The sequence below is a fragment of the Pleuronectes platessa genome, chromosome 17 (genome assembly GCF_947347685.1).
Source record: "Pleuronectes platessa chromosome 17, fPlePla1.1, whole genome shotgun sequence".
Taxonomy (NCBI): domain Eukaryota; kingdom Metazoa; phylum Chordata; class Actinopteri; order Pleuronectiformes; family Pleuronectidae; genus Pleuronectes; species Pleuronectes platessa.
The window spans coordinates 22,696,805-22,710,024 of NC_070642.1; the positions used below are offsets into that span (position 1 = coordinate 22,696,805).

Genomic DNA, 13,220 nt, shown 5'->3' on the forward strand with positions numbered 1-13,220 from the left:
TGCCTTCCTGATGTTTTTCCTTCTCCTCATCTTGTTGCTTTCCTGATGTCTGCCCTTCTCCTCGTCTTGTTGCCTTCCTGATGTGTGCCCTTCTCCTCGTCTTGTTGCCTTCCTGATGTCTGCCCTTCTCCTCGTCTTGTTGCCTTCCTGATGTCTGCCCTTCTCCTCGTCTTGTTGCCTTCCTGATGTCTGCCCTTCTCCTTTGTCTTGTTGCCTTCCTGATGTCTGCCCTTCTCCTCGTCTTGTTGCCTTCCTGATGTCTGCCCTTCTCCTCGTCTTGTTGCCTTCCTGATGTCTGCCCTTCTCCTCGTCTTGTTGCCTTCCTGATGTCTGCCCTTCTCCTCGTCTTGCAGGCGGCTGCACCATCAGGAAGCAGTCGAGTCAGACGGTGGAGCAGTGTGCCGAGCTGCTGGGCCTGGAGCAGGACGACCTGAGGGTCAGCCTCACCTCCAGGGTGATGCTCACAACTGCAGGGGGCGCCAAAGGAACAGTCATCAAGTAAGGGCCCTGACACACACACACATACACAAACACACAAACACACACACGCATGTTGACTGAGCGACACAGATGCACACAAACCGCTGGACCACATGTACACTGACACTCCCTCCGTCTCACAGCTGGAGTCCCAGATGTCTGTCCTCAGAGGTTTGATATGGACCCGCTGCTCGTTCCCTGAGGTTCTGTTTGGTCCTTTAGTCGTTTTCTGTTCTGGTGAAGTGACTGAACGTCTGTGGGAAACTTGTTGGCTCCTGAATGAACCTTGTGGTGAAGCTCTCAACTAAAAACCTCAGACTCCTGTCGTGTCCCCCCGGCAGTGCAGGAACATGAAGTGTAACCGCACACAAACCAACAACACATTGATTTACAGCGTTAGCACTCAGAAGCTTAGTGGGTCAGATCCACTGGGACGCACAGAGACACACCAGTAATCTCACTCATGCATTCCTCGTCTTGTTATCACCGTCCAGAGAGACTGAGAGACACCAACTGGTTTCATCTGACATCAGAATGTAAAGTGCAGCGAGGCTCGGAGGAGGAGCGGCAGGGGAAGGCTAGCACCTCCTTGTGGACGCGCCTCCTTGTGGACGCGCCTCCTCGTCTCTGAGCCGCAGACAAACACCAGATCAGACCCGGGTGCCGCGGCCAACACTTGTTAGGAACACAGTGTGGAGCCATCTGGACTTCCACTGAGCCTCTGGATGCTGGAGTTAGATTCATTAGAAAAGGTGGAGCAGGTGATTGGATGCTGCTCTCACACACTCAGCCACCTCCGCCTCACTTAGTGCCGGCCTACATTTCCCAGAAGGCCTTGTGACAACCTCAGTGAAGGACGGCCCACTTGTGATGCTGCCTCACGAACTCAGACCCTGACATTTTCAAAGATTTAACGAGTTCTCACAGGTTTTCTTATATATTCAGAAATTGCAGAGACCATAGAACAAGATTTTTGATTTACCATTTTTGTTGTACATGTTTTTTTTGTGATCTTGTCATAACAGCTCACAGGAAGATGTTGTTATTCCTGAAGGCCTCATCTTGGCATGACATTCCCCGACTGCTAGCTCAGCACACAGCTTCATGTGCTGCGTCAGAGTAAAACGTTTTTATATACAACTCAAACAGAATGAGAAAACATCAATTTCCCTGGAGTTCATCCTCTCTGATTTTAATAACGCTCCATATTCAGAAAGGAAAGGTGAATAAAAGCAGAATTCTGTCCAGACATTAAGAAGCTGTGAGCGTGGCCATATTCATGCTGTCTCTTGTTTTCTGCTTCCTCTATATCAATTCAAAAATGATTTTTACATTTGATATAAACAATATTTCCAGACGAGTGAGTCACTGTGAATCTTCTATTTGAACTCCTTCACTGTCCAGCAGGTGTTAAACCGAGGACACCCCCCCCCCCCCCCCCCCCTCCACAGCTTGTGTTCCCACGTCACAGTTCTCTCCACATGCTGAACTGTGTGAGGCCTCGTTTACATGTTGTGTGTTGAATGAGATGTGACAGTTGGCGTGTCGGAGCACATATGGCGTTCTCCTCCTGCTGCAGGGAAACACGCTCAACTTCACATAAGTATGATTATTATTTTTCTTTATTACGTTTGTGTTGGGAGAAGTTGTGTGTGTGCTGAGAACGACAGCTTCCAGGATACGAGGAGGTTTGAGCAGAAGCTTCTGAGCCGACGTCCATGAAACTCTGTGGACGGGTGGAGCCTGACGGGAGGTTTTCATTTACCTCAACCAGACACCAGCTTCGACTCTCATCTCCAGAGCTCTCTGACACGTGCCCTGAACATCATGAACACGGTGAATCCTTCATGTTGTCCCACATGACCTTCACAAGGTCGAACTTCTGGAGCCGTGGAGGCGTTCTGACTTCGGCGTGTTCGTGAGAAGTGACAGATGTCTGACATGTGCCGGGAACGATTTATTCCTCCAGATGAAATGTTCTGTATCTGTGCTTCACTCACTGCCTGGTGCAGCCTTTACAGTGGAGACAAACTGAACAGCTCAAATACATTGAGGGTAAAGCTTCTTTTCCAAGAGCAGAAGTCAGCTCGAGTGCTATTTGGCGTCACATCCACAGAGGGCGCTGTTCTTCCAAAGCAAACAGCTTTCTGAGTTCCCTCTGGCAGCAGATGGTGGAAGGAATGAAAAGCTGATGGAGAAAATCTCTTGCAACATGTTCACTGTCGCCATTAGACCCAGAAAGAAAAACCCTTTGACTGAGGAAGCAAAAGATCCTGTTTGCAGAGCGAGGCGCCTGACTCTCTGATGGCAGATGGTGGGACACCTGAAAAAACCCTGTTCCACCATGTTCCCCCCCTTCAGAGAGGACCACTGACTTCACATCCTCGTTACATCAGTGGAGTAGATACTTCGTGTACTATGACCAAAGTCTGTCTTTTACGTGCTAGGTCAACTTACCTGCTTCCCCTGAACTGGATGAAGGTCCACGTTCACACCTCAGGTTCGACCTTCAAACTCTAAAGTCTGGTCTGAATCTAGACCTCAGGTGTGAAAGGTTCCTCCGAGCAGAAGAAGAGTTCTGGTTCTGGATCAAACTGAACCAGGTTCGGTTGGTTCGCAGTGATAACTCTTTGTTGGATAGTTTTGACTTTTGGACCAATCAGAAGAAGTAGAGACAGAATTAAAACATAGAAGAAGAGGAAGAGGAAGCATCTGTCGTCTTCAGCTCCGACGATATAATCTTTGAACCATGAGGATGTTAATTTGGTGCATTTGAACTATACTGGAGTACTGTGGAGTACTGTGGAGTACTGTGGAGTACTGTGGAGTATTGTGGAGTATTGTGGAGTATTGTGGAGTACTGTGGATGTACTGTAGTACTGCGCCTGAAGGTGGATTGTTAGTTCACCTTGTGTTTAACTTGTGAACAGTATTGTGGAGTATTGTGGAGTATTGTGGAGTATTGTAGAGTATTGTGGAGTACTGTGGAGTACTGTGGATGTACTGTAGTACTGCACCTGAAGGTGGATTGTTAGTTCGCCTTGTGTTTAACTTGTGAACAGTATTGTGGAGTATTGCGGAGTATTGTGGAGTACTGTAGAGTATTGTGGAGTACTGTGGAGTACTGTGGATGTACTGTAGTACTGCACCTGAAGGTGGATTGTTAGTTCGCCTTGTGTTTAACTTGTGAACAGTATTGTGGAGTATTGCGGAGTATTGTGGAGTACTGTAGAGTATTGTGGAGTACTGTGGAGTACTGTGGATGTACTGTAGTACTGCGCCTGAAGGTGGATTGTTAGTTCACCTTGTGTTTAACTTGTGAACAGTGCCTTGTTATACTGGTATTAATTTGTGAATGTGGTCCTGGGGATTCCCTCGAGAGCGTGTGCTCAGCTCAGCAGTCAAATAATCAAATCAAAATAAAACCAAGGTAAAAAGATCTACTATAAAAAAAGCCAAATACATTATACAACTTAGACAAATACATGGAAAGCTGCTGGGACTTGCTGAGAGGACCGGTTCCTCAGTTGCCACCGGGCCTCTCAACAGGTGAAAGCTGCTCTGCTCCTGTTCTCGTTGTGAACGACCATTTAACCCATGTGTAACATCTTTACATATAATGGTGGTAGTGGTAATCCTCTGGTGGTTTACACCGACCACAACCCCCCCGATCAGAGGTTGATTAGGTGGTCGCTGGCAAAAGGTAAAAAACCTTTATATAGTTAACTGGTGTCTTGCTAATGGGAGGATTTAGGGTGGTGGTTTTCACCAGGTAAGAGCTTGTTGGAGACTAGAGGAGCAGGGGTCGGGGGGGTCAGTTCCACCCCCCCCCCCTCCCCTCCACCGCATCCATCTTAGTCCTGCTCACTTGTGATTCAACTTCAAGTCTCCTGCAGCTGAGGACGTGTCGCAGATGAAACGCTCTCCACACTGTTCGCTCTGACCCAAATGAAAAACATCTCATCCTGCACAGAGCAGAAGTTCCCCCGACCCGGCGGCCACAGCCCTCAGAGAAATCTCCTCCAGGAGAAAACCTGAATAGGAAATGTGATTGTTTTGAGATTGTTTCACCCGGTGGCGGCCCTCTGCCTCCAAAGGACGTCAGGACGTTCAATCCAAGTTTTTCCCGTGGGAGGACCTGGGGACACGTCGTCCATCTTGATTTACAGTATGATTTCCCCAGCACATGTTAAAGTTCTTTAGCAATGTGAAGACACTTGTGTGTTTCATTAAAAAGCTCAAGTGTCTCCTCCCATTCAAATCCATTGTTTCTTCCTCATGTTGCGTCTGTGAGGACGGAGGCGGAGCTCCAGAGCGCCCGGTTCCACCAACCACTGAGAGGGGGAGGGGCTCATGGGGATTACATGTTAGGCTCCTTGTATGATTAGTGTTCTGACATGATGCTGCCCTGGCATTCAGACCTCTTGGTTCTAAATGAGAGGGCTGGAGCTGTGTGGAAACTCTCCAGCTCGCCATGATTTAAACATGTGGTGGCTGAGTGAGAGCCGGGGGGGATTTTATCTGTGATGACTCGAGCGTCAGAGGAGTTCAGTCACTGTCGAAGCTTCTGAGACATGAAGATGGAAACAAAAAACACAAATACAACACAAGAAGTAGCAGCTAAGTCCCACGCTGGTGTGTTTTTATTCACATATATTTAATGAGCCTAGTTTCCAGCTGAAGGAAAATGTAAAATATAAGAAACCACATGTTTTACATGAAAGAGATTCAATTTGCATCGTGTTCCTGGAAACATGAAAGAGTCGATCCTGGTGAAAATCTTGTGAGATCGACGGGAAGCATTAAATATGTTCAATGAGCATTTGTCAGAAAAATGGGCCAAAGAGGACACACACACACACACACACACACACTCACACTCACACTCACACACACTCACACACACACGATACACACTCACACTCACACTCACACACACTCACACACACTCACACTCACACACACTCACACACTCACACACACGATACACAACGATGATCTATTTTTTATTTACACATATTTATTTGCCTGAGGTTGTTTTTATTCACGTGGCTCAGATTTGCAGCCTTGTTTGCGTGTGCACTTGAATAATAATGTAAAGTGTATGTAAATATATGTGAATGTAAACATGAGTACGTAGTGAGTTCTGATGGGAATGCATACAAAGTGCAGATGTAGACTCAGATTGCAGCTTCGGGGGGGGGGGGGGTTGGTTCTGCCCTTTGCTCAGTCCCAGTAAAACGTGTTGGAACCATCATGATGACTCAAGGCACCTGAGAGGATCAGCAGCTCCTGTGAAGTAGAACGCACAGGATGTCCAGGGGAGGTGATTTGTCAGGGGGTGCGAGGCACGGGGGGGTTAGGAAGGGGTTGTTCGGGGGGGGGGGGGTGTGGGAGGCTCTGAGCGCCCAAGCATAGATTAATTTCCCGGCGTGTCCTCGGATGCTCTGCAGCTCTGCAGAAGGTCCTGAGGTGAAGCTGGAGCAGATTGATGTCCAACATGTGATCAGGCCTCTGCTGAGCCTCACGTCCTCAGAAGAGATCACAGCAGCTCCACAGAGCCTCACCCCCCCCGATCCTCCTGCCCCGTCTGTCAATAACACAATTATCTGCTTGAAGAGTCAGGACGCCATGTTTGTCTCCAGCTGATTGTTGGTCTGCAGCTGGAGAAGTGGCCTCATTCTAATAGATGCATAGAGAGACTGAAACCAACATCATCCTCAGCTCTTCATCCTTGAGCTCTTCATCCTCAGCTCTTCATCCTCAGCTCTTCATCGTTGAGCTTTTCATCTTCAGTTCTTGATACTCAGCTCTTCATCCTCAGTTCTTCATCCTCAGCTCTTCATCCTCAGTTCTTCATCCTCAGCTCTTCATCCTCAGCTCTTCATCCTCAGCTCTTCATCCTCAGCTCAGCTACTGGTTATCCATCAGAGAAGCGTCTGACGTTTTTACAGAAACCCTAGATTTACTGAAGTGGAAAATCTTGAAGGAATAAATAACAGTTTCCACTTTTTAACAAAGAAACTATTTAACTTTTCCCTGTTTCTCCCTGTGTTTTCCAGAGTGCCTCTCAAAGTGGAGCAGGCCAACAACGCCCGTGACGCTCTGGCGAAGGCCGTGTACAGCCGGCTCTTCGACCACGTGGTGACCAGGGTCAACCAGTGCTTCCCATTCGACTCCTCCGCCAACTTCATCGGCGTCCTGGACATCGCTGGTTTTGGTCAGTATCAGTTAAAACAGAACGTTTTTTTCTTCCAGGTGATTTTCATTGTGCTTCATTCACTTTGTGTTATGTAAAATCACTATCAAGTATTTAGTGATAGAATAAAGTTCTTTAAACACAAGTTCCAGTAGAATTCCTTCGTTTTAGTTTTTATAAAACTTGAATATGTGAAGAATTCTCTGAGTCACGACTTCATTTTTGATTTATGACAGTTGAAGATATTGGATATAAGTTATTGTATCTCAGGGAATAAAGTCACAGTAATATGTTACTTCCTTGTGGTGTCAGAGAAGAAGGAACAGAACTCGGAGGGAGGACGTCTCTGACTCACGTCTGTTCTTCAGGTTCTCTACAGAAGATGTTTGAGGGTTTTTCTCTGAAGGTCTGGTTCTCACTCCGAGTCGCTGAGTCGTGATGTCCTGGAGCAGAGCGACCGGTCCGGTTCCCTCTGACTGTGACTCAGCATCTTTAACGCCCTGTCGCTGTGTGCTTCTTCTTTCCCAGAGTACTTTGAACACAACAGCTTCGAGCAGTTCTGCATCAACTACTGTAACGAGAAGCTGCAGCAGTTCTTCAATGAGCGAATCCTGAAAGAGGTGAGAGCGACGGGGGGGGAGAAGGTGGTGGTGGTGGTGGTGTGGGGGGAGGAATCAAAATGATTTACTTTCCCAAACCCAGACACCGCGACCACATCAAATCTAGACTTTATACTGTTCATGTATAAAAGGAGCTGTGAAGTCAAACGCTGCTTTCAGTCGACACTCGTCTGTGTTTTGTCTTCATCTTGTTTTTCAAATTCAAGTCTCGATTCACCGACACTTTCTGAACCCAAACAACCGTCAGCCCCCGGCGGCATGAAAGCCTGTTTCACCACATTCCCACTTTGGGAGGTAATGATGCTGGACTCATAATTTGGACGCAACTGAAGGTCTCACAGAGAAGCAGCCCCCCCCCCCCCCTCGTGGAGCCGGAGCCTCCATTGATGCTTTTCATCGTTGTTTGTGTTTTTTAATAAAACCAAACAGTGGCTGAAAACCCGGAGGTGTCACACGTCCTGTCACTCTTTGTTCGGCTGCAGAAATAAAAGCTTTGGATCAATACCAAAATCTATTCAGCTGCAAAATTCAAGCCACATGTGTTTGAACTTTGAAAATTGTTGTTATTAAAGAGAAGCTGAGGAAAGGTCACAGTCAAAGATACTTTGACTTGTTACTTGGTTTAATATTTGACATTTTACCTAAAAACTCCTCATTTACAGTCGTGGGAGCTGAACCTGTGATAGAAGTCATAACCTTTAGATGCTCAGTTTGTGTGAAAGCTGTAATATCATAACTCTAGGTCCTGTTAGGCTGCGAGTTCGAACGCCCTCCGGCAGGAAGCGCGTCCCCGTCCTCATTAGACCGATGCCACAGACCTGGTGATGACTTCTCATTAGAAATGTCTCGTTTGTGTTCCAGGAGCAAGAGCTGTACCAGAAGGAGGGGCTGGGCGTCAACGAGGTTCACTACGTGGACAACCAGGACTGCATCGGTACGAGGACCCTTCACTTCACACTCACATGTTAGTTAGACACACAGAGCTGCAGCTCGGGCTCCAGAGCAGCTCGGGCTCCAGAGCAGCTCGGGCTCCAGAGCAGCTCGTCTTCCATCTGCACAGGACGCTCATCTGATTCTGTTAGAACTGAGGAGATCTGGTGTTCAGACTCAAAGCAGCGTGCACGTGGTCCTCGTTCTCACCGTGTGTCTGAGGCTCGAGGAAACAGATTCACTGATCCTGTGAAGATCCAGATTCACTGAAACGTTCAGTGAAGCTCCAGAGATACAAGATACATTTATTATTCATCCCAAACACATGCACAGACACACTCATGCAATTGAGGGAAATTTGTCCTCTGCTTTTAACCATCTGGTGCAGGACACACAGAGCAGTGAGCAGCCATGTACGGCGCCCGGGGAGCAGATGTTGGGGGAGTAAGGTGCCTTGCTCAGGGGCACTAGACAGAGTAGGGAGAATCCTCTTGGAATTTTGAACAGATCCAAGTGTTAGCAATCCAGGTTGTTCTTACTCGGTCCAGGTACGTTTTTGTTGTTAGTCCGTGGAGTCGAACCAGAGACCTTCCAGTCTGATGTCTTCCCAATTTTCTCGAGATTTTTTATTGAGAACTTGAGATTTGACTTCTTGTCCTGGTCTTGACTTGGGACTTGATTTGCATCTGGACTCTGGACTTGTATCTTAGGGTTCGTTGGCTGACTCGTCCTCAAGCAGATCCAGTTCCTGTCTCCGGTCTCCAACCCAGTGTTGTTTTACATCTTGTGATTTAAACTGTGTCTGTAGCAGTTTGATTTAAATAGGATGAACACAGCACAGACACTGGTCCGGACTCCCAGTGGAGCTGCTCTGAACTGGAACCTTCTGGTTTTATGTGACTGATCTCTGTTCAGCCTGTAAACCATGTGACTCATCTGGTCTCCAGCTCCTCTCAGGTCTCTGTCTGAGCTTTGGAGACTTTCTGCTGCTGCTGGTTGAACTTTGTAGAATTTGTTGTGGTAGTTGTCTCACTCAGGGTTTGTGTGTTTGTTTGGGTTTAGAGGAAGCAGCTGTAACAGTGTGTTTATGATCCGTGCTGCTCAGTTTGAGTTTTAATACGCTGCCGGCCTGGATGCTTCCCTCCATGTCTCGACCCCCGGAGCTGTGGACAGACGTGGACACACAAAGCGTCTGTCCTGAGTCTCCTCATTACCCCCCCCCCCCCCACCAGGCAGGGGGATGGATGAGTGCTGGCTGCAGGTGACGGAGGTTAATTATGCTTTTTCATGATGTCCAGCTCTGAAACAGCATCGATGTGAGAAGCTTCACCACAGCAGGGTCGGCCGGGGGGGGGGGGGAGCTCTGACGTGTCCACACTGTTAATCACTGACATGTTCACATGGCCTCATGTGGTGTGCTGTGAAACCACAGCTGCTCTTTGTCCTCACAGAGACCAGAGAACATGAAGACCACACGAGATGAAGCAGGAAGTGGAGGGTGGGGTTAGAACACAGATCTGAGTAAAGCAGCGTCTCAGGGAGGAAGGAGGAGTTCGATTCCTCTGTTCACGTGACGGAGAATCTTGTCTCGGTTGTTTGTCTCCTTCCTGCGTCGTACACATGTGTCTCTCGTGTGTCTCTCATGTGTCTCTCGTGTGTGTCTCTCGTGTGTCTCTCGTGTGTCTCTCGTGTGTGTCTCTCGTGTGTCTCTCATGTCTCTCATGTGTCATGTGTCTCTCTTGTGTGTCTCATGTGTCTCTCTTGTGTGTCTCATGTGTCTCTCTTGTGTGTCTCATGTGTCTCTCGTGTGTCTCTCATGTGTCTCTCGTGTGTCTCACGTGTCTCGTGTGTCTCTCGTGTGTGTCTCTTGTGTGTCTCTCATGTCTCTCATGTGTCATGTGTCTCTCGCGTGTCTCTCGCGTGTCTCGTGTGTCTCTCATGTGTCTCATGTGTCTCTCATGTGTCTCTCATGTGTCTCTCACGTGTCTCTCATGTGTCTCTCATGTGTGTCTCATGTGTCTCATGTATCTCTCATGTGTCTCTCATGTGTCTCTCATGTGTCATGTGTCTCTCGTGTGTCTCTCATGTGTCTCTCGTGTGTGTCTCTCGTGTGTCTCTCGTGTGTCTCTCGTGTGTGTCTCTCGTGTGTCTCTCATGTCTCTCATGTGTCATGTGTCTCTCTTGTGTGTCTCATGTGTCTCTCTTGTGTGTCTCATGTGTCTCTCTTGTGTGTCTCATGTGTCTCTCGTGTGTCTCTCATGTGTCTCTCGTGTGTCTCACATGTCTCGTGTGTCTCTCGTGTGTCTCTCGTGTGTGTCTCTTGTGTGTCTCTCATGTCTCTCATGTGTCATGTGTCTCTCGCGTGTCTCTCGCGTGTCTCGTGTGTCTCTCATGTGTCTCATGTGTCTCTCATGTGTCTCTCATGTGTCTCTCACGTGTCTCTCATGTGTCTCTCATGTGTGTCTCATGTGTCTCATGTATCTCTCATGTGTCTCTCATGTGTCTCTCATGTCTCTCATGTGTCTCTCATGTGTCTCTCATGTGTCTCTCATGTCTCTCATGTGTGTCTCACGTGTCTCTCATGTGTGTCTCATGTGTGTCTCATGTGTCTCATGTATCTCTCATGTGTCTCTCATGTGTCTCTCATGTGTGTCTCACGTGTCTCTCATGTGTCTCTCATGTGTGTCTCATGTGTCTCATGTATCTCTCATGTGTCTCTCATGTGTCTCTCATGTCTCTCATGTGTCTCTCATGTGTCTCTCATGTGTCTCTCATGTCTCTCATGTGTCTCTCATGTGTCTCTCATGTGTCTCTCATGTGTCTCTCATGTCTCTCATGTGTCTCTCATGTCTCTCATGTGTCTCTCATGTGTCTCTCATGTCTCTCATGTGTCTCTCATGTGTCTCTCATGTGTCTCTCATGTGTCTCTCATGTGTCTCTCATGTGTCTCTCATGTCTCTCATGTATCTCTCATGTGTCTCTCATGTGTCTCTCTTGTGTGTCTTGAGTGTCTCTCGTGTGTCTCTCGTGTGTCTCTCATGTCTCTCATGTGTCTCTCATGTCTCTCATGTGTCTCTCATGTGTCTCTCATGTGTGTCCTCTGACGTGTTGTCAGCTCACTCCTGTGATGGACGAGGAGACGCTCGTGGGACAATCAGCTGATATGAAACGATTACAGTTTTGCTGAGGAGACATCAGAGAGAATTCATGATCTAATGACTCCAGAGAAATATGAAGATATGTAATTACAGCCTCTTAAAAGCTTCGCTGTGCATTTTCCTAATTTCGGCTTCTGGAATCTTTTTTTTTAATTCATTTCGATGGTTGATTAAAAGACATATTTAATATCTCTCATCCTCGGGGGACTTGACTTCAGATTAGCGATGGGTCTCTGATAACTGGTTTGTAGAAACCACAGATTGTTCATGAAGCTCAGTGGGTGATGGATTCTTTATCAACGTTTCCACAATCTCTCTGAGTCTCTGTGCTTCTTTCTAACAAGTAATCCAGCCACACTGAGCCAGATATTAAAAGTTTCCCATATTAATACATCAGCAGATACTTTACAGTTTTTGTCCAAAGACCGAAAACAACGATCCACTCTCCTGAAATGAAGATATTGTATTATTGTGTTGCTTCATGTGTCAATGACGTCATCTGGAGTCAGAGTCTGTTCAGTGGTGACAGGCAGTGGAGCCGTGGCATCAAAGTCCCGCCCATTAATATATGCTTGACCAATCAGGAGTCAGTCTTAGCTGAAAGGACAGAGCGCCTCCTTGCTCGTTTGCTCTGTGTGTGTGTGTGTGTGTGTGTGTGTGGGGGGGGGGGGGGTTATGAGCTAAACTGAAGGTTATGTTAGAAACACAGTAAAAGATGCATCTGTAATATTCTCCGACATGTGGAGTCGTCCTCACCTGTCGAGTCACATCAACTCCTCTTCCCTCGATCACACTTTCATTTAGAGTTTGAATCGTCTGCTTGTCTCACTCTCTCCCCCCCCCCCCCCCCCCCCCCCACAGACCTGGTGGAGGCCAAGCTGGTCGGCGTCCTGGACATCCTGGACGAGGAGAACCGGTTACCTCAGCCCAGCGACCAGCACTTCACCGACACGGTGCACAACAAACACAAGGACCACTTCCGCCTCACGGTGAGTGGAGAGGAACCCGGCTCTGGGTCAGAGGAGAGAAGTGATCAATAGAATAACAATAACAATATAAAGTTGAATCGTGGAGCAGATCCAGTGAGTGAAGAAGAGTGTTGAGCGTTCAGAGTGAAACGACTCAACACCGACTCTTAATCTTCATATCCAGCCGAGGATGATTGACAGGGCCCAGAATTAGCATGTCATTGTAAATGGAAGATATGCAAGAACTGTGCTGAGTCTCTGTGTGTGTGTGTGTGTGTGTGTCTGTGTCTGTGTGTGTGTGTGTGTGTGTGTGTCCCTCAGGTCCCCAGGAAGTCGAAGCTGTCCGTCCACAGGAACGTGAGGGACGATGAAGGATTCATTATCAGACACTTTGCAGGAGCCGTGTGCTACGAGACGGTTTGTTCACCAGCTGCTCTCCTGGAGCCATCTTTGAAATTAATGTCACATGAAATTATTGATTTCTCTTTCCTCGTATCAGCCGAGTGTCGTCTGTCCCGACCAGCGAGACAGGGACACTTTAGACTGGTTCTGAGAAATGGACCAAACGCATCACTTGCATGGTTTAGGTCTTTTCTTCATTCTTCAGTCAAGAATTTCCTTTTTTACTAAAAGTGATTCTGAAGAACAACATTTCACAATTTCATCTACACAAGACATTTGTATATGAAGTCAAATGACTTTAATCTGTAATATTCTGCAGATTATTTCCCCCAAAATAGGAAAATAATCTTCATCTTGTCATTATTCTCTCACGTTAACACTTCCACTCTATAAACTGTGAAGTGAACCTGCTCCTCCTCTTCTGCCCTCAGACCAAGTTCGTGGAGAAGAACAACGACGCGCT

General features: G+C 47.5%; 1 protein-coding gene across 1 annotated transcript in view; it reads left to right on the forward strand.

Moving 5' to 3' along the window:
- LOC128459982 (unconventional myosin-VI) overlaps positions 1 to 13,220 on the forward strand; it is a gene marked incomplete at its 3' end in the record, with an annotated part of 40,308 nt that extends 27,088 nt beyond the window's left edge. The window contains 7 exon segments of the mRNA XM_053444966.1: positions 354 to 498; positions 6,543 to 6,700; positions 7,208 to 7,299; positions 8,161 to 8,233; positions 12,249 to 12,376; positions 12,677 to 12,772; positions 13,189 to 13,220. Coding sequence (XP_053300941.1) covers positions 354 to 498; positions 6,543 to 6,700; positions 7,208 to 7,299; positions 8,161 to 8,233; positions 12,249 to 12,376; positions 12,677 to 12,772; positions 13,189 to 13,220 — 724 coding nt within the window.